The 21,503-nt window shown below is 41.7% G+C and overlaps 1 protein-coding gene and 1 long non-coding RNA gene across 2 annotated transcripts; one reads left to right on the plus strand and one right to left on the minus strand.

The window, feature by feature from the left end:
- Positions 1 to 1,291: 1,291 nt before the first annotated feature.
- LOC124274310 lies at positions 1,292 to 2,479 on the plus strand. Its single transcript, XR_006897910.1, has 2 exons — positions 1,292 to 2,160; positions 2,195 to 2,479. It is a non-coding gene; the product is annotated as an uncharacterized LOC124274310 (long non-coding RNA).
- Positions 2,480 to 3,286: 807 nt separating this feature from the next.
- On the minus strand, positions 3,287 to 21,492 carry LOC124274291 (probable ATP-dependent RNA helicase DDX56). Its single transcript, XM_046709634.1, has 16 exons — positions 21,379 to 21,492; positions 18,182 to 18,343; positions 14,836 to 14,916; positions 14,321 to 14,397; positions 14,071 to 14,077; positions 13,912 to 14,038; positions 13,483 to 13,576; positions 10,270 to 10,341; positions 9,678 to 9,782; positions 9,362 to 9,481; positions 8,557 to 8,657; positions 8,305 to 8,378; positions 7,329 to 7,418; positions 5,073 to 5,178; positions 3,922 to 4,019; positions 3,287 to 3,418 (listed from the first exon to the last, which is right to left on the minus strand). Exons 1-16 carry the CDS (start codon positions 21,478 to 21,480, stop codon positions 3,341 to 3,343), a joined length of 1,494 nt encoding a protein of 497 aa, XP_046565590.1. The 5' UTR covers positions 21,481 to 21,492; the 3' UTR covers positions 3,287 to 3,340.
- Between the last annotated feature and the right edge of the window lie 11 nt (positions 21,493 to 21,503).

A 21,503-nucleotide genomic window follows, 5' to 3' on the forward strand; every position in this document is an offset into this window, starting at 1 on the left:
TTCCATGTGACAGCTCCTATCGAACTTCCTACTCTTACCCAGCCTTCCACATCGGGGACCACTCCTACGAGCACTCACCCGTTGGATGTCCGTAAGACGCTCAAAGTCTATATCAAACGAACGCAGGGGATCCGTACGGGTACCCAGCTGTTCTGTTGTTACGGTGGCGGGAAGGCTGGTCTGCCAGCGAGCAAGCAAACTTTGTCTCGCTGGCTTGTTTCGTGTATTTGTGCCGCTTATCAGGCTAAGGGCAAGCCTCCCCCTGAGGGGTTGAAGGCTCACTCGGTCAGGGCAGTAGCCGCATCAAAAGCTTTTGCAGCGGCACTCCCCATTGAAGAGATCTGCTCTGCCGCTATTTGGAGCCGGCCAAGCACTTTTATACGCCATTATCAGCTCGATACACATTCACGCAATCGTGCGAGCTTTGGTCGTACCGTTCTCTCCAGTGGACAGTGTCCTGCCACCCTGACCAAGTGAGTCTTGGTTTATTGGTTTGTGTTGACGCTACTGTACAATGATTCCATTATTGACATGTCTGCTACGAGCACTCAGAGAACCTGTACCCCCTTTCGATTCTCTAAGGAGTTACGATATCGTTAGTGAGTGGTATTTTTGTTTTCCCCCTACGGTGCTCTCACGAAGAAGCCACTTAGTGGGTCGGATTTCACTGACATTCGCACTACGTGCAATGTCTCATTATGCTAGAGGTCGTCTTTGAGCACAAATCCTCCCTGTCAGTTCCCCTCCCATAATGCCTCTCGCGGAAGCGAAACTGGGTCGAGTGACAGGTGAGTGTTATGGCGTCTGTTCAATTTTTTTCCATGATACGATCGCTATATTTTGTGTGTGCTTGGACAGAATTCCCTCCTCCCTGGCCTCCGGTCTTTGGGAGTCTGTGTTTATGCATAATATGTACCCCAAGGACGATCTCTCTGAAAAAGAATTTTCCAAACCTGCAGAGGTTTTCAATTCTTTGAAGAGAGTCGTCCTTGGGGTGTAGACCCACCACCTCCCCGCAATTCTGTTCACTGATGAGAATTCAGCAGAAGGAATGATGATACGGGTCTAGGAGCCTACCCAGTTGGTGCGCATGCGCTAAGGGAGGTAACTCCGTGAGGTAGGGTCCGTATAATAAATAAAAGAGTTTATTTATTGTACAATCTTTTTATTCAAAAAACATTGATACAACTGTCACAGGACATTTTACAGCCGGAAAATGCATAATATGTACCCCAAGGACGACTCTCTTCAAAGAATTGAAAACCTCTGCAGGTTTGGAAAATTTGACCCAGCGTTATAGCGAGGGATGACTGTATATTGAAAGAACATGTTGTGAAATCCATTTAATGTTATTCAACGTGCAGTTTCATTGGTCCATTCAGTGTTTGTTTAATGTGGCGATGGTGTATATTCTGATGTAGTGATGCAATGGTTTACTGTTACACTGTGTACAGTTACATCGCTACTAGATGTGTACTGGGATACTGTACAGTTCTACTGCTAATACATGTTTGATGGGATGTTGTACAGTGATTGCTGTGTTGCAGGCTGGAGTTTCCCATGTGCCAAACACTGCTGTAGTCAATCATTCACACCAGTCAATTTGACCTTGACGCAACACTATATTTTGTACTCAGAAAAAGCTTCTTGTTCAAGGAGAGGTAGTGTCATCTTACAGAGGACAGCATTAATGGCGGGATAACCGCCTCTGTCATGTCGACAGGGACCCAACCTTCGATCAGAAGGGCCGTGGTTCATATCCAATCACTGACTTAAAAATGTTACAGTCTCACCGTTGGTGTCCAGTATGAGCATGTGTATTTTAATTGGGCTAAAGAGAGCCTCGCTACTAAGCATCCCAGGGAGTCTCTAACCTGGTCTGGAGTCGTCCTAGACGACATCATAAACTTCTTAACAAGGTTTTACTACTAAATCTTGAATTTGAAAATAAATAACTTTTGTAAAGTCTACTGTCTATCCCTCCCATTTATATAGAACACAATGCCACTCAACTTTTCAAAGCTATCCAGTGTAGAGGGTTCATGTGCATCCTACTAATGTCCACGTCAGTAAACCAATAAAAACAGGAATTTTGGACAGATATCCTGTATACCTTTAAAGTATTGAGAGGCATATAGTTTCACAAGTTCATGTGACTAAGTTTCCATAACCCATCCCTATCAAAGCTGGGTAGTACTTATGTGCCAAAGTTTTAGGCTTCAACACCTCAATATCCCTATTTAAGGTTGAGTACTATGGATTTACTATTTTTCTATAAGTTCAACTGAAAGGCTTCCACATTTCATTATCCCCACCAAAAGGTGAGTAGAATACAGGTATGCTGTCTGAGCTGTATGAAGTGTAACTGTTATGTATTTGTGACCTTTGTACTGAGCAGCTGTAATAATACCGGTAACAAACACGTCTTACTGTTGTCAGGTATGGTTTGTAGAGAAAATATCAATAAATCTGGAAATAAGTTGGTTGTTCTCTCGTATTTTCTGAATTTTGTAGGGCTGCAAATGTGGCCCAGTCCTTTAAATTCACTGTACAGAGCTGCGTTCTTTGTGCATGATTGAAACTCATGATTGCTGGACCAAATTTTCATTTGCCTTTGTTATGTACATAGGGCCGTGGGGTAGCCTAGTAGTTAAAGCATTGGCTCGTCATGCCGAAGACCCGGGTTCGATTTCCTACATGGGCACAATGTGTGAAGCCCATTTCTGGTGTCCCTGCTGTGATATTGCTGGAATATTGCTAAAAGCGGCGTTTAAACATGCTCGCTCACTCTCATTATGTACAAAGGTAGGTTTTTCAGCAACTCACCAGGGTTTAACTAAAGTGGTAGATGTCCGAGATCTGCATCACTTTGGGCGTTCCTCCAACATTAAGCTGACATTTCGTAACAAAATAAAAATATTGCTCAGAAGGTCTGTTTAATAGATATCACCCACTTTTGTGTTCTCATGAGTTAAGTGTCAATGTGAGTGAGTGAGTTTAGTTTTACACCGCACTGAGCAATATTCTAGCTATATGGCAGCGGTCTGTAAATAATCGAGTCTGGACCAGACTATCCAGTGATCAACAAGCATGATCATCGATCTACACAATTGGGAACTGATGACATGTGTCAACCAAGCCAGCCAGTCTGACCGCCTGGTCCCATTAGTTGCCTCTTACGACAAGCATGGGTTACTGAAGATTCATTCTAACCTGGACCTTCACGGGTCAAGTGTCAATGTGACTTTATAAACCAAACATGGCAACAATGACACAGGCATCCATATTCAATAATTTTTATATTTATTTACAGATTTATACAAGCGGCACCATCTCTCCTCTATTTTGCTTTCTTCTTCTTCTTCTTTGTGCTGAGACCAGTGAACTCAAAACCTTTCAAAGGATCTCCTTGTCTTTTCTGAAAACAGATCAAATTTGTAGTTGTTTTGGGAATTACTTGAACATAACATTCTGTAAGAAGCATGTTAGCAATGAAATCACCTGACGAAAACTTAAAACATTTATGACATGATAGAGATTAACTATGCATGCAACATCATAATTGTTGTCTCAATAACCCTAAAATGTGACTAAAATGTTTTTTGTGGAGCACTGCACTTGGTATAAGTATAAAGCTGGATGTGTTGTGTTTGCCACTGCCACTGTCACAGACAAAATATGCATTGATTCAGTGCTGAAGTAGAGGTGTAAGAAACAGAACTTGTTCCAAAATGTATCCAGTCCACTTTCACATGCTAAATGCCTTTTGAAACAACAGATAAATGGTATCTGACATACACTCATGAACTGAGATCTATGTACATAATACATCACATCAGTTGTTGTCCAAGAAAGGGGTTTCTGGTTTAACAAAGGTTCACACAATATGGTGCCCAGAATATGGTGGGATTCATGGCTGACCTTGAACCTCAGCTGTCCCCTTGATGGGCCGTGTTTGCCACTTTTTCTGGTTTTGTCCGTCTTTTCCTCCTGCTGTAGATTCTTCAGAGTCTTCGGAACTGAAACAACAACACAATGACATTTCTGACCAAGAAGAAAGTGGACACAATTAGACATTCTTCAACCAGATTAACTTCGCTGGTTAGTGTTTGTGTCACAAGACTGGCAAGACAGTGGCTTCTTCAACATCACAAAACACTTGATATTACCTAAAATCGAAGATCAATTTTTCATATACATGAATGCAGGCATGTGGCAAATGAAACTTCTTTTTTTTATTACAAATTACATATAAATATCCACCCAAATATTCCTGATCTGTAACTATTTTGGTTCAATGTAGATATATTATCAGTGTTGGAAACTAAAACAAAGCTATGTACTTCAGGGGTGACCTAGAGGGTGAGACCGCCTCCGTGGTGTAGTGGTTAGAGTGTCCGCCCGGAGAGCGGAAGGTCGCGGGTTCGATCCCCGACCGCGTCATACCAAAAGACGTTAAAATATGGTACTTGTTGGTCCCTGCATGGCGCTCGGCATTAATGGGTACAAGGACTGGTCGGCTCGGAGTCAGTATAATGTGTCTGAGTGGGGTATTCATGATTCACTGTGGCATGGTATCTCAGTGGGCTAGCACTATAAAACCAGCTTAAGTCTGGGCTAGTACAAGCAGCCGCAGACACACATACACACGCATGCACGTCGTCATATGAGCAAAATATTCTCAAGCATGACGTAAAACCCAATTTCACCTCACCTAGAGGGTGAGCACAAGGACATGGTGAGATGCTGGCATGTAGAAGTTGGAAGGTAACATAACAAAGTATGGCATGCATTTACAATTTCTTTAATATTTACAACACAACATTTCTGGGCTACTTCTTGCCCTTTCATCAGGTGAATCGAAGGGCATGACGACATTCAACCAGCCAAGTAACTGACTACTGGATGCAAGCTTTATTCACAATAAGTTGTAGGTACTGGCTGACTACAGTGACTTGGAATCCCAACAGTGTATAATGAACTACATCTGCCAGCAGTGCTGATTGCCTGTTTCCATAGTCAAGGCTCTCAGTCTTTTGTGTTCGTAACCATTCATCAGTTCAGTGACTTACCGAGGTAGTCTGGGACGTGCTTGAGAATGACTTGTTTCTTGACTGTGTGGAGAGCTTTGTCGTGCCGCAACACTCTCAGGTCTTGAGGGTTGTCTTGAAAGTGAGACTGAAATCCAGGTATAGAAAATAGTATAACTGTCCTTATACCACAGACATTAACTAGTCAGCAATACATGATGTCACGGTACATCAGCAGAGTCTGGCTGCCTGATACAAGCAGTCACTCCTTACAACCTGCTTAGGTTGCTGGAGACTAGAGTCTGGCAGCCCGATACAAGCAGTCACTCCTTACAACCTGCTTAGGTTGCTGGAGACCAGAGTCTGGCAGCCCGATACAAGCAGTCACTCCTTACAACCTGCTTAGGTTGCTGGAGACCAGAGTCTGGCTGCTCGATACAAGCAGTCACTCCTTACAACCTGCTTAGGTTGCTGGAGACCAGAGTCTGGCAGCCCGATACAAGCAGTCACTCCTTACAACCTGCTTAGGTTGCTGGAGACCAGAGTCTGGCAGCCTGATACAAGCAGTCACTCCTTACAACCTGCTTAGGTTGCTGGAGACCAGAGTCTGGCAGCCCGATACAAGCAGTCACTCCTTACAACCTGCTTGGGCTGCTGGAGACCAGAGTCTGGCAGCCCGATACAAGCAGTCACTCCTACAACCTGCTTAGGTTGCTGGAGACCAGAATCTGGCAGCCCGATACAAGCAGGCACTCCTTACAACCTGCTTAGGTTGCTGGAGACCAGAGTCTGGCAGCCCGATACAAGCAGTCACTCCTTACAACCTGCTTAGGTTGCTGGAGACCAGAGTCTGGCAGCCCAATACAAGCAGTCACTCCTTACAACCTGCTTAGGTTGCTGGAGACCAGAGTCTGGCTGCCCGATACAAGCAGTCACTCCTTACAACCTGCTTCGGTTGCTGGAGACCAGAGACTGGCAGCCCGATACAAGCAGTCACTCCTTACAACCTGCTTAGGTTGCTGGAGACCAGAGTCTGGCAGCCCGATACAAGCAGTCACTCCTTACAACCTGCTTAGGTTGCTGGAGACCAGAGTCTGGCAGCCCGATACAAGCAGTCACTCCTCACAACCTGCTTAGGTTGCTGGAGACCAAGTCTGGCAGCCCGATACAAGCAGGCACTCCCTACAACCTGCTTAGGTTGCTGGAGACCAGAGTCTGGCAGCCCGATACAAGCAGTCACTCCTTACAACCTGCTTCGGTTGCTGGAGACCAGAGTCTGGCAGCCCGATACAAGCAGTCACTCCTTACAACCTGCTTAGGTTGCTGGAGACCAGAATCTGGCAGCCCGATACAAGCAGGCACTCCTTACAACCTGCTTAGGTTGCTGGAGACCAGAGTCTGGCAGCCCGATACAAGCAGTCACTCCTTACAACCTGCTTAGGTTGCTGGAGACCAGAATCTGGCAGCCCGATACAAGCAGGCACTCCTTACAACCTGCTTAGGTTGCTGGAGACCAGAGTCTGGCAGCCCGATACAAGCAGTCACTCCTTACAACCTGCTTAGGTTGCTGGAGACCAGAGTCTGGCAGCCCAATACAAGCAGTCACTCCTTACAACCTGCTTAGGTTGCTGGAGACCAGAGTCTGGCTGCCCGATACAAGCAGTCACTCCTTACAACCTGCTTCGGTTGCTGGAGACCAGAGACTGGCAGCCGATACAAGCAGTCACTCCTTACAACCTGCTTAGGTTGCGGGGAGACCCAGAGTCTGGCAGCCCGATACAAGCAGTCACTCCTTACAACCTGCTTAGGTTGCTGGAGACCAGAGTCTGGCAGCCTGATACAAGCAGTCACTCCTTACAACCTGCTTAGGTTGCTGGAGACCAGAGTCTGGCAGCCCGATACAAGCAGTCACTCCTTACAACCTGCTTAGGTTGCTGGAGACCAGAGTCTGGCAGCCCGATACAAGCAGTCACTCCTTACAACCTGCTTAGGTTGCTGGAGACCAGAATCTGGCAGCCCGATACAAGCAGGCACTCCTTACAACCTGCTTAGGTTGCTGGAGACCAGAGTCTGGCAGCCCGATACAAGCAGTCACTCCTTACAACCTGCTTAGGTTGCTGGAGACCAGAGTCTGGCAGCCCGATACAAGCAGTCACTCCTTACAACCTGCTTAGGTTGCTGGAAGTTGCTGGTGAAGTTTAACACCCACAGCTTCCCAATATGGTCCCCTTTAACAACCAACAACCAGCCTATGTGTATAGGCTTGATATAATGCTTCATGAACAACCTGTGGCCTACCTTTAGTTTCTCTGTTGTGAGCAGCTCCTGTCTAATCTCCTTCATTCGGGCATCTCGGATGGCCAGCCTTGTTACCGCCCGCATTGCATCCTGGAGTGAGTGAGTGAGTAAATAGTGTTTTATAAAGTTGCCAGTAACAACACATCTACATCACAGCAGCATTGGTGGTGAGTGAGTGAGTGGGTGAGTGGGTGAGTGAGTGAGTGAGTGAGTGAGTGAGTGAGTGAGTGAGTGAGTGAGTGAGTGAGTGAGTGAGTGAGTGAGTGGGTGGGTGGGTGGGTGGGTGGGGTGGGTGGGTGGGTGGGTGAGTGAGTGTGGGTGAGGTGAGAGTGAGTGTGTGGGTGAGTGGTGTGAGTGTGTGAGTGTGTGGGTGAGTGAGTGAGTGAGTGAGTGAGTGAGTGAGTGAGTGAGTGAGTGAGTGAGTGAGTGTGAATATGATGTTGTAGCAGTCTGTTGTTCAACAAAAACCTAAAACCCTAAGAGTGAGTGAATTTTGAACAATATATCAGTGAATGAGTGGCTTAGGTTTAATGCTGCTTTTAGCTGTATACCAGTTATTTTTAAAGACCTTTACCACTAAAAACCTATGAGCACGGGAATGTTGCAGGCAAACCCAAAACCATAATCAGGACAGTTTGGGATTCAAACCTACAATCAGGTTTCTGTTGTGCCCAAAGAATGCAACTATGCACAGCAAGTTGTGGAACCTCAGACAACTGGGCCACCTGTTCCCCCCCAAAAAGTGTTTCAGAAATATGACAAAACTGTTTCAATTTTTTTAAACTTAAACAGCGACAGATCAGAGAGGTCAACTACTCCCATCACAGGTTTGATGCTGAAATACTAGGCATCGTGAAAAGTTTTACACAACTATTCTTTCCCTCATCAATATCACCCCCTCCAAATTACCAACTAATTGAAACAGAATTGATTCATATTTGAGTTTCCTTGTGTTGTAGCATATTTTGCACCTCACCCTTGCTCGGTATCTGAAGCCTTCAATTTCCTCCATTTTGAAGTTGTAAGGTTTGAAGAGATTTTCACCCTCCGCTGAAAAACAGACGAGTAATCATGACACATAAACTACGTTGGGGAGGAAGGGAACTGACAAAAACACTTGACAGGATGAAGGAAGGGTACAAAGATATATTACATTATTCTGAGGGTCGTGGATATATGGATCAAAACAATTGTACGTAAATGTGCAAGGATGTATCAGTCTACCTACGTGCATGATCTGCTAGTTCATCCTCCACCTCTTGCAACATGGACATCTCCTTGATGTTGACGAACGACAGCGCTGTGCCATGGTTACTCCCTCGTGCTGTCCTGTAGTCATCAACATATATGTGGTCAGCTGACATCTTTACAACATTGGATGGTTCACATGATGCTGTGAGATCTGACATCCATGTTCCATAGATGGTTTTATTTGTTTTGTTTAACCCGAGAAGATACGGGTTAGAATTGATCATCAGCAATCGATGCTTGTTGAAAGTGAGTGACTTTAGTTTTACACTGCCTTTTAGCAATATCACAGTGGGGGACACCAGAAATGGGCTTCACACATTGTAACCATGTGGGGAATCGAAACCGGGTCTTCGTCATGATGAGCGAACGCTTTGACCACTAGGCCACCCCAACCCCCAAAAAGATGAGGAACAATCCTGGTAAGATACTGAGTGTTTGTTTTTTTGCTGTTTAAAGCCAGACTTAGTAATATTCCCTCTATATCATAATGATCTGTGAATAAGGACCAGACAATCCAGTGATTGACACAAGCATCTGTCTGCAGATCTGTGATACAATGACATTCATCAACCAAGCCAGCAAGCCTGACAACCTAAACCTGGTAGCCAGCACTTATGACAAGCATGGGTTGCTGTAGACCTAGATGTACACAATAAGCTACTGGGTGAGTTTCGATGTTTTGCTACTTTTTGAAAACTTCCAACATTATCCCAGTCAGGACAGGATCCACACATTATATGCTTTGGCAGTGAGATAAGTCACTAAAACTGTCAAATACCTACCTGCCTACTCGGTGAATATAGGACTCTACATTCCGGGGGAAGTCAAAATTGATCACGTTTGAAACATTCTGGAAATCAATTCCGCGGGACACTCCATACTCATGGATCTTCTTCTTGTGTCTGAAACATTCCCCAAGTCATGCAGAGTTAGGGTCAGTGAAACAATATTGTACATCACAGCAGCCTGTTTATATACATTCATTACAAGTCCAGTCTCACAACATGGGCAATGAAACATTCATAATGTGTTTGTGATGTTGCATAAAACACACCTCTCTGACAACAGTAATTAAAAACCGACATAAATATGACCTACTTTTTCTTGTCCTGTGGCTTCTGTTTGGGATCAGCCAGCAGTGTTTCATCAGATGCGATGATGTAGCTGTATACATCCTCATTAAACTGGGTGACAATGTGACACCTGCAAAGTCAAGGTCAAGGATACTCCAGGTAACCATGGCAACTACAACCTACAGAAGACACTCTCAAGGCAAACAACAATCGAAAACATGACAGAAAGACATCTGAAGATTTGGGACTCCATCTAAAACTGTACTAGAATTTGTACTTTACTAAGAAAGTTTCATCCCAAATACATCATATATGTTACATCTGACCAATTTCAATACACTTCTTGAGTAAATGTTTCCTGCATGACAAACAATTTATTGAGCAAGCACTGCACAAAGATCCTTTTTGTTACATGCTATTTATGAAATGGACGTTTGGTAGACACTTTTGACTATGTTGTCAAGTAAACAAAAGCCACGACTTTAATGGAAAAGATCTCTTTGTGATCACTTCTGTCATCACAAAAGTAAAGGAAACGTTGTGACTGTAATAGCAAAGAGAATGTACCTGCGTGGACCCCCAAAAGGAAAACATTTATTCTATGAGCCATTACAAACCTGGAGTTGACTGGTAGTTCCGAGTTGAGGACACAAGCATTGACACCAAACTGTTCAAGGAACAGCTTCAACCTGTACGAACAGTCACTAGGATTAAAGCACTTGTCAAATCAAGACTAATCTGTTCAAGGCATCATCATTCACAGTGTCAATAACGACTTTAAGCTGATCATGTTCTTTCACGTTTTAATCAGGAATATATATGATGACTATGTAGTAAAATACATGTAACAGTAAACTATGGCCTTCCCTTTAGGGTCTCTACATACAGCCTCTACCCCAGGGATTTACTGAGTGTGTGCTCACTTACTTGTAGCACCGGTCTACTGGGAGTTGACAAACAGGATGGACTTCCTCTGATTAGCCCCAGCTTGAACAGGGCACACATCAAAGTGAACTGTGTCCTCGCCTTCACACCTGCAATAGAGTGAGTGAGGAGTGAGTGAGTGAGTGAGTGAGTGAGTGAGTGAGTGAGTGAGTGAGTGGTGAGTGAGTGAGGAGTGAGTGGTGAGTGAGTGAGTGAGTGAGTGAGTGAGCAAAATACAGCTTTGAACAGGGAGGAAGCACTAACTTATGGATGCCTCACACTTTAACACAAGCATTGTCACTAAGGTGACATAATTCTCCTGCAAATTATCAAATCAAACTTATAAAGTAATGAAAGTTTAGGATGAAGTTAAATGTCAACAAAAACATGACCAGTCAGCCTCTCTTGATATCTTGCTCTTTAGCTGTTCAAACACACACATATTTTCAATACTGGCTTTGACCTTGACATGAATGTCATAGTGTATGAAATATGAAAATAAGTACTAAAAGAAATTGCTTATTGAAAAACATCCAAGGAAGTCTTACGAAAGTCTATAAAAGAAATTCAGTGAACCGTTCTTGAAATATCTCTGCTGACAATTCAGGTTAACATACTGGAATCTTCAAAGTGTCATTCAGGACCCCGAAAGTTAATGAAGGTCACCAAAATCACTCGGGCCTTAACTCTTCCCTGGATAAAGCTTGGTGTCAAATATGAAGAAACTCCAGTGAATGGTTCTTGAGTCATCTCAGCTGACAAGCACAACATGCAGGTTAATATACTGAAATCTTCAAAGTGTCTCTGTGACCTTGAACATTAAGTGAAGGTCACCAAAATCGACTGAGCCTTACGCCTTCCCTGGATAAAGCTTTTGCTGCCTAGAATATGCAGAAAATCCAGTGAACAGTTCTTGAGATAGCTTAACATGCAGGTGTACATGCTGAAATCTGAAAGTGTCAGCCATGACCTTGAAAAATTAAATGAAGGTCTACCAAAATTGACCTGGGCCCTGCGCTTTCCTAGATAAAGCTTGGTATGGAATATGAAGAAAATCCAGTCAACTGTCCTTGAGATAGCTTAACATGCAGGTAAACGTTAAAGTCCCCCTTTGTGACCTTGAAATGAAGGTCAAGGTCACCAAGCCTGACTTAGGCCTTTATTATATACTCTGATGAACATAGGTACCAAATATGAAAAGAATCTAGTGAAGCGGTTCTAAGATATTCCATTCAGACGACGGACGGTGGTCTTAATACTATATCCCCACTTGGCTCAGTTTAGCGATGAATAATAAGAGCATGAATCTATGGGACAGGGATTGTGATGACTAAGAATCAGTATGAAGGTCCATAATCAAGATGAATCTTGGCTCTTAATTTGCAATCAGTGGATCCTGCTACAAGCAAGCTACACAACTCTCACAGTGAATTGTGACCACTGGCCCACCTCATGCCCCTGTGTAACCTTATAACATGAACAACAATATTCTTTCAATTCACAATCAACACCTCATTCTAAAGTGGGATGACAAATCTCATCCACTTGAGATCTTGTCTTCAATGTGAACTGTTCTATTCTTCACTGATCTTCCAGTGGGTAGACAACATTCTGCTTGTTAGTGTGACATCAGTGTTTGTTGACATGACAATGTAGACCTACTTGATGTGGTACTCGTGCCTGCCATGTTTCTGGAAGCCCACTTTCTTCCAGTTTCAAAATCACCTGTTGACAAAAAGTTTGATAAGATAAGTAGCTGAGCACAAATGTTCATTTTGACCAGACTTAGTTTGTTTCACACCATAAGTCAGCTTAATAACAAGCACAACCATATCGTGTTATGAAGGCTTATATGGCTGGGAATTACTGGAGTTAACTTATTACTGTGTATCAGCTTGATTTGAACCTATGAGAATGAGTTCAGTACTGACAAAACAATATTGGTCGAAAGACCAAACAACCAAGTAATCGATCAAATTTTCTCATAATCGAACATAAAATCCATTTTGAACTACTTCTTTTTAGTCTTTTGAAATACTTTGACAATGGAACATATCGCTAGTTGTCAGCTTCGAAAATGTGTTTAGTCTCATAGAAAATTCACTCCACTAATTGAAAAGCCATGACTGAATATTTTTGAAGACTCCAGAAAGTTTATGTTCATGATATATAAGTCATCACTTTAAAGCAGCAAGTTGCATCATGTTGTCGCCATTCCACACGGAGGTGTTCTGAAACCACGCAACCAACTCTTTTCACATTTGTTTAAAATAAAACACCAATGCGAACCACACTAATGAGAACTATTCAGCAACACGTTCTAAAGCCAATCAGGGAGAACTTGAGATTTGAATCCAAATGTCTGGCTTGTTGAATCAACACAAACCCGCAAAGTGTGAATCCTATTAGTATCACAAGAGAATCACTAGGCCAACTAGAAGCGCCAGTCAGTCCACTACTGTTTGGCACAGTGTTCCACCCATCCAGGGCCAGAGCTGTCATACCTTTCTGTTGGAGGCATAGAACCCTCACATCTTTTAGTCACAACTACTACCAAGCATAGGGGTCAGCCCCATCCAGAGCCACAGAAGTTCGACCAAAAATTACCAGTCTGTACATCCAGGGCCACACAAGCTCCTGGCCACAATTACTGGCTGGCACAGGACCCACCTTCCAGGGCCACCAGTGCTCTTGGGAAGCCACAATTATAGGTGTTAAAGACCATGTGAAATCACACTAAATCTCTCAGACACATCCTATAATTATTCCTACATACAAATACCCATCCCCTTGCCCCCAAACGTATTAAAACATGAACATCACAAATCCCTCAGTCTGAACTCATGAAACAACAACAGATCAAATCAAACTTTCCACATCACTTGCAAAACAAATACTGTACTAACAGCTGCTTGTGGAGAACCATCTTCTTCAGGGCCTTCACGCTTTCTGTCAGAGTGGTAGACATCAGTAAATGCTTGATAGATCTTTGGCAGGTGTCTAAAGGTACACAAAAAAATCATAGTTTCTTTTCAAATAATGTTTGTCCAATTTTATTCATTATAAATCCTTGGCAGGTGTCCAAAATACACAAAAATATACTGATTTTATTTCAAATTATGTTTACTCCACTAGACTTTCAATGAGAATTCTGGGTAGGTAGTCTTACAATAATAAAAATAGGAATGTTTTTCTTTCAAATACTGTTTACCCACTTCATTCAATATCAAGTTAAATTAGTTAATGCTTCATGCATGTAGCAAACATCCTCTACATAATGGAGTGATGCCAAGGTCCAATACTGAAATCAAACCTGTATAGGAACAAAGTCTTACTCCAGAAGTCTTTGATGTCAAGTTCATATCCAAATGAAAGTACCAAAGGTCTGCTCTTTCGGCCTATAATGACCATCTCCAGAGAGTCACGACACAGGTTGCTGGCCTCAATGTGAGCCAGCACCCATCAGGTGTTCTAATTTACGTCCAAGCCCATCAACATCGCCTAATAACAAACAATCTCCATTAACATTTACCAACAAACATCCATGTTATAGGTGGAATTATCATTACAGCTTTCCAGTATAATAGAGATAAATAACTGCTGATAGATGCTACTTGATTCATCGAGACCAGGTCATGCCGTGCATGCATGTCCAAAAACCTAAACTGAACAAAGGTCTGAGAAAATGTACCGGTAAAAACATTGACAAAAGTGTTGACATTTTACAGATAAAGATGATCTCACCTTTGAGAGGTCAGAGGGCTGGGTTGGGAGATAATAGACATTACTACCTCACCTCCCGAGCAACTGCTGGTCAAGTCCTAGTTCATCAACAATAATAATAGCTGAGGGAATGATTTGTCATGTAGGATATTTTGTTTTACATTTAAAATTTTAACTGATGTCTGAGAAGCAAAAGATAAATTAATTAAATATCCAGGACTTAACTCTTGAACTACTCCAACCAAATATAAAATTCTGTAGACATCAACAATACTTGTGTGGCTTGAACCTCAATAGTACATATAATTTACCAGTTTAAAGTATACTTTAACGCTAAGGTCTTTCAGCTACAGGACACTTCATATTTTCTACATGCATACTGTGGAAGAAACCATTCAAAGATTCACCAAGACACCTAGTAATACACAACTTGTACCTCCACGTGAACACTGTCTCTGGGGTGGCTAAGCAAACACCCTGAAGCACTAGACAAACCCCCAGCCTCACAGTCACTTAGTCAACCTGTCACCCTTTACCTTGATGTTTCTGAAGGCTTGATTACACAGTTCTTTAGATGGAGTCAAGACGACAGCCCGACACACTGCTCTGTAGGCAGCCTGCATGACAAACACATCTCTCATGATGACTGTACTCACATAGACTAAAACAGCGGTAACTAAGCAACCAACATTGGAATATTGGTGACCAATTATTAAACGCTTTAGTGAGTGAGTGAGTGAGTTTGGTTTTCACGCTTTTAGCAATATTCCAGCAATATCACGGTGGGGACACCAGAAATGGGCTTAACATTATTGTACCCATGTGGGGAATCGAACTCGGCCTTTGAGTAGTGACGAGCTTAACGCCTTTAACCACTAGGCTACCCCAACTTCCCCAAACGCTTTTAGTAATGTGCCGTAGAAAATCAACAGGTTATTAGCAGTGTATGAAAGAAGGCCCATCCGACCGCCAAGACGGGCAAGATTTCTGTCGGATCGGGTCCAATTTACAGCTAGCCAGCCCGATGGTCGGGTAAATTTTTAGAAATTCATCATATTTGGTCTGGTTATATATCCATTTTGGGCTGGTAACATTTTGAAGTTACCAGCCCTGATGGTTGGCTGGATTTTGGTTTTATTTCATACACTGTTATTAGAAAATCTTAGTTATTGTTTGCAGACTAGTTATAATCAACTGTAGTGTCCTTTTAAATTTATAAACAAAAAACAAAACAATTGGTGAGTGAGTAAGTAAAATATATAGTTGCATTGGCAGGATTTCAGCCATATCATGACTATGAAAGTTGTATATTGATAAAAACAAGTGTTTGCCACTGATATGGCAATGTCGCTCGCCCGCTAAAGGATGGAATATCTATATTTACTACTTTTATTTGGTTGGTCACATACAAGATGCCTGAAATGACTGGTGTCTGCATAATCACCCAATGTAGGCTGTCAACATAATGAAAAAACATTGGGTGCAATGTTTTATGAGATATCGCTAAATAAGCTTGAAAAGCTGTCAAAGTTGTGGTGACCTTTGAAGATAAGGTCAAGGTCACCCAAATAAACTGGTTTTCATGTATCCCAATGGCTGTAATCCCCTGTGGTGACCTTTGAAGATAACGCCATGGTCACCAAAATATACTGGTGGCCTTAAAGATAAGGTCAAGGCGAATCCCCCAATGTAGGCTGTCACCAAATTTGAAGACATTGGGTACAACAGTTCATGACATATCAAAGTTAACAAGAATTGGGATGTAATGGACGGGGACGGACGGTGTCGCTGAGCAGTTCATAGATAGTCCCAAGAATCCTCGCTATTCAAAGCGGCGCTTTGTATGGACAAACAAACCTAGATGATATACATAACTGTCGATAAAGGACAGTAAAATAACTGGACTATCACAGATTTTACACTTACACCAAGCAGAACACACACAGACACTACAGAGATAAAAATATTAATACAAGTCCAGGCAGTAACTACAATTGTGGCCAATATCTGACATTAAACATGTAAGTAAAAAGTGTTTTCTCCTAACCTTAAAGTAGAAGTTTAATGGATAGGTACAAATTGGATAAATCATGTCATCATTGATGCAAATATCATAACAGGGCGCATCGTAGTGCCACTCAATGTCAACACAAAAGCAGCTTCAGAGTTGAGAATTTATGAATATGGAGGGTCTAGGCATGTTCACTATGAGAGAAGATGTCCTCCAAAATTACAAACTTGATTGCACATGAAATGCCTGCCTTCAATTCATGGTCATTCAATTATACACATTTGTAATGCTTTGTAGCTGAAGAGTGCTGATGACATTCAACCATGTCCTCTGATTATTTTCTAAGCATGCTGATGAGTGTCTAAGCCAAGTGTCAGTCAAAAATAAAGAAATAATAAAGAATGACTCTCACCCCTTCACTGTAATAGCTGCCGCCGCCATAGCTTGGAATATTGCTGAGTGGCGAAAACTAAACTCACTCGCTCGCTCACTTCACTGTAATACCTAAGTGCACTGATATATCCTTATTCATTCCTTGATGATATATAAGTTATAACTATATACATGTATATAATATTGGAGCATGAAAAAGTATATGCACGGAAGGTTTTTTCTGTTTGAAAGTTATAAATTGGTGTCTTAATGTACACCGCGTTGTATATGTAACTTACACATGCTCAAGAACACTTGAAAAATATGTATATAAAGATAAGTCATAACTTCTTCCTCACCCGCTTTGGCTGCCAGTATTTTCTGTATGACAGGAAGACAGAATGCAGCAGTCTTGCCTGATCCTGTAAGCTTAACGAGCCAGCACATCCTTGCCTTCTAAATGCCAGAGGAACGGCTTTCTCTTTGAATAGGGGTTGGTTTTCTCCAGCCTAACTTAGAGATTGCCCGGAATATCACAGGTTCACCAATCAACAGTGCTACTTGAAACAATAGTACATGTAATAAGTTGTATGTGGACCAGCAGGGCTTTTGAAAAACTTCAACGTTAGAAACATAATGATTGAGAAAGTTTGAAATATTGTAACAATAAAAAATATTCACGGTATAGTTCATAAACACTTAGAATCAGTTGTTCAGTAACACTGAACATGGGCAAAACCTTTGCCCGTAGAACCTACCCTCAAATTTTAACACCTAAAAGTTTTGAAATATCATTTATGTTTGGTTCAAGATACATTGCCCCAACTCCAGACAAACTTTCAATCAGGGTTTACCAGGACATCTTTCCCTCGTCATTATAGAAATAGATTTAAAGAAAACAGTGTTCAATTAACAACTGATCACCCCATCTTTATGATGTTCATTGTCCCACAGTAGCACCATCACTATGCTGAAGGGTCGTTGTCGCACAGGTACTACAGGTATGTACCTGGTGTGTCGCTTCTTGTATACAGAAATGTACCTAAACTTGATTGCACATAAATGCCTGCCTTCAAGTCATGGTAATTCAATTATACACATTTTGTAGCTGAAGAGTGCTGATGACATTCAACCATTCTGTTTTCTAAGCATGCTGAAGTGTCAGTCAAAAAATAAAGAAATAATAAAGAATGACTCACCCCTTCACTGTAATAGCTGCCATATAGCTGGAATATTGCTAAGTGTGGCGTCAAACTAAACTCACTCGCTCACTTCACTGTAATACCTAGTGCACTGATATATCCTTATTCATTCCTTGATATATAAGTTATAACTATACATGTATATAATATTGGAGCATGAAAAAGTAAATGCACGAAGGTTTTCTGTTTGAAAGTTATAAATTAGTGTCTTAATGTACACGTTGTATATGTAACTTACGCTGTTTCCGAAGAACACTTGAAAATATGTATATAAAGATAAGTCATAACTTCTCTCACCTGCTTTGCTGCCAGTATTTTCTGTATGACAGGAAGACAGAATGCAGCAGTCTTGCCTGATCCTGTGCGAGCACGAGCCAGCACATCCTTGCCTTCTAATGCCAGAGGAATGGCTTTCTCTTGAATAGGGGTTGGTTTTCTCCAGCCTAACTTAGAGATTGCCTGGAATATCACAGGTTCAACAATCAACAGTGCTACTTGAAACAATAGTACATGTAATAAGTTGTATGGACCGGTAGGTTTCTGAAAACTTCAACGTTATGAAACATAATGAGATTGAGAAAGTTTGAAATATTGTAACAATAAAAATATACCATGTATAGTTCATAAACACTTTGAATCAGTTGTTCAGTAACACTGAACATGGGCGAAACCTTTGCCTGTAGAGCCTACCTCAAATTTAACACCTAAAAGTTTTGAAATATCATTTATGTTTGGTTCAAGATACATTGCCCCAACCCAGACAAACTTTCAATCAGGGTTTACTGGTGGACATCTTTCCTCGTCATAGAAATAGATCTAAAGAAAACAGTGTTCAATTAACAACTGATCAATGTTCCCATCTTTATGATGTTCAATGTCCCACAGTAGCACTATCACTTGCGCTGAAGGGGTCGTTGTCGGCACAGGTACTACAGGTATGTACCCCAGGTACGTTTCTGTATACAGAACTGTACCCGGTACTCTAAACAGGGGAAAGTCCATATTGCGCAACCAAAAACTGAAACTGTATGTAGCCGTTCCTGTTCAGCTGATTGTGAGAGGTCTTATGCATCGCAAAGTATTTGTTATTGTGTATGCTCATTTCTTATGCAATTTCTATATGACAGTTTCGATCAAGAAAACGGCACAATACAGAATGTTTCTGTAATCAGACTTTGGCTAGGGTATACAGTAGTGGTGTTCCGACGATCGATTATAATTGAAAATTGCTTGGTTACCCTTTCCCGACGCAACAATCGATTGCAAAATTTCATAGTCGATTGTCGATAATAATTCTTACGAAAACAGTAATGAATACCCAACTCCGACCACAAGACAACTGGCAGTTACCGATAATTATATATAATTATAACTATCCGCCTTATTCACACGTGTGCACAGCTGATTGCTATTTCCAGCTCTATATACGAGACAAATACACACGGTAATCTTAATCCCTGCATATAACATAATGCCTAGCAAAAGCAAATTAGAACTGAAAGGTAAATAATCTTGTTTAGTGATGTTTAATTGCACATTTGATGTCTTCACTGACAAAGTCGTTTTCTCTTTACACTTGTGCGAAATGATACGACGTCCAGAAAAAAGGGCTTGACGAAAGTGTTACTCGTAGATAAGCCGACCCCTTCTACAAGCTGCACTTTTTGGTCTTCAAACTTAGGTTTATCTACAGTAATATACGGTATTACCTTTCTTTGAAATGACTTTAATGAGTTTAAATACGTAAAACTGGATCTTCGAGGTAAAGCGAGCAGAGAGTCACTTCTTGTGCTTTTCCCTTGGTGAATAACGCCTTTATTTACGTATCCATATTTATGTATCTAAATAAATAGTAATAGTAGAACAGAAGTACCCAGATGCAAAAGTTTGAGTGGAGGTTTCATTCCCCTTGGTTGAATGTTTTTGATTCACTTTTCTAGTCAGTCACCGGCATTTAGTCATGTAGTGTTTTATGACATCTGTTGTTTGTTAAATGGTTGTAATTGATGCTGTTGATGGTAACTAATAAACCATAAAAAAAAAAATTCTTTTGTGTACCTCTACATGTTCAACCATCTGTTTCTGAACTGCACTTGCTTACCTTCAGAAGTCTGAGACAATAACAAACACATGACCTTGTGTAATATATTTATTATTTATAGAGGGTATTCTTGTGATTTAATTTAACCGATTATTAATCGATGATTGATCGGTTGGGTCAATCCGATTGTAACTGATGATCGATTATGAAATCACAGCCGATTCCCACCACCAGTATACAGAAACATACCTGGGCTACACATCTGTAAAGGTGGTGCAGCAGAGGTTATTGGCCAGTCAAGAATTCTAAGATATCAGCTTCTCCAGAAAACAAGACAATATCTTAAGTGAGTTAGTGAGTTTAGTTTTACACCGCACTCAGCAATATTCCAGCAGCGGTCTGTAAATAATCAAGTCTGGACCAGACAATCAAGTGATCAACAACATGAGCATCGATCTGTGCAGTGGGGAACTGATGACATGTGTCAACCAAGTCAGCGAACCTGACCACCCGATCCCGTAAGTCGCCTCTTACAACAAGCATGGGTTACTGAAGGCCAATATTCTACCCTGGACCTTCACAGGTCTACAATATCTTGAAGTCAGGATAAGAGACAGTGGCTGTTCTGGGTACTGTACTTATTTTGGCTAGGATTCAGGTCAAGAATGAGAAGTCTAGTGACACTGATGGGGTCATTGTCGGCACAGGTATTACAGATGTGAACCCCAGGTACATTTCTGTATTCGGAAATGTACACGAAAATCAAAATATAGAAACGTTCCCGGTACCCTAAATGGCAGACAAGTTAATATTCTGCAACCCCAAACCAAAAGGTATGTAGTTATACCCTTTCAACTGATTGCTAGTGATATATTTCGCGAAATATTTGTTAAGTACTGCGTATGCTCGTTTCTTATATAACACAATCAAATGTATCTAGTAAAAGATTATGACAGTTTTCATCAATAAAACGGTACAGTGCAGAATGGAGCAGTACGTTTCTGTATTCAGATTTCGGCTAAGGTACGTTTCTGTCTAAATGTACCTGGTGTACATATCTGTACCCAGATAGCATTCGGACGTTGGCCCAACGTTGGTAATGTTGGCAAAACCATTGCCAATGTTGGGCCAACGTCTGAATGCTATCTGGGTAGTAGCCCCTGTGCCCACAATGACCCCTTCAGCTCAAGAGACGGTGAGAGGATCAACCATCCTGAAGTAACCAAACCAATTGACCAAGTCTTCACAAGACAAACCACTGGTTGTTGGTGACGATCTACACCATGGATGGATTGACACACATCAGAAACAGGATTGCTGTCAAATGGATATTACAATTTGCACACGTCTTCTTGGAATAAAAATGGAATAAAAAATATATATTGTTAGATCCTCCTTCCACTGCTGTCTTTGTATAATAATCATAACTTTACATTCACGTCTTTTTCCTTACTTTTAAAAGGCGATCGTCAAGTCCCATTTCGTGAAAGCCAATACATTCGGAATCAACATCATCGTCTGACATGATTGAAAGTTTTCTCGTACACACTACCATGTGTTTGCACAAACTACTTTACC

The sequence above is a fragment of the Haliotis rubra genome, unplaced genomic scaffold (genome assembly GCF_003918875.1).
Source record: "Haliotis rubra isolate DU_JTF1 unplaced genomic scaffold, ASM391887v1 Scf19, whole genome shotgun sequence".
In the NCBI taxonomy this organism is placed as follows: Eukaryota; Metazoa; Mollusca; class Gastropoda; order Lepetellida; family Haliotidae; genus Haliotis; species Haliotis rubra.

Coding starts and splice junctions, on each gene's coding strand:
- LOC124274291 (XM_046709634.1), bottom strand. CDS start 21,480: ATGGTAGTGTGTACGAGAAAACTTTCAATCATGTCAGACGATGATGTT. Junction 10,342..13,482: donor ATGGTTCTCCACAAGCAGCT/GTTAGTACAGTA, acceptor CTGTTCGTACAG/GTTGAAGCTGTTCCTTGAAC. Junction 8,379..8,556: donor TGAACTAGCAGATCATGCAC/GTAGGTAGACTG, acceptor TCTGTTTTTCAG/CGGAGGGTGAAAATCTCTTC.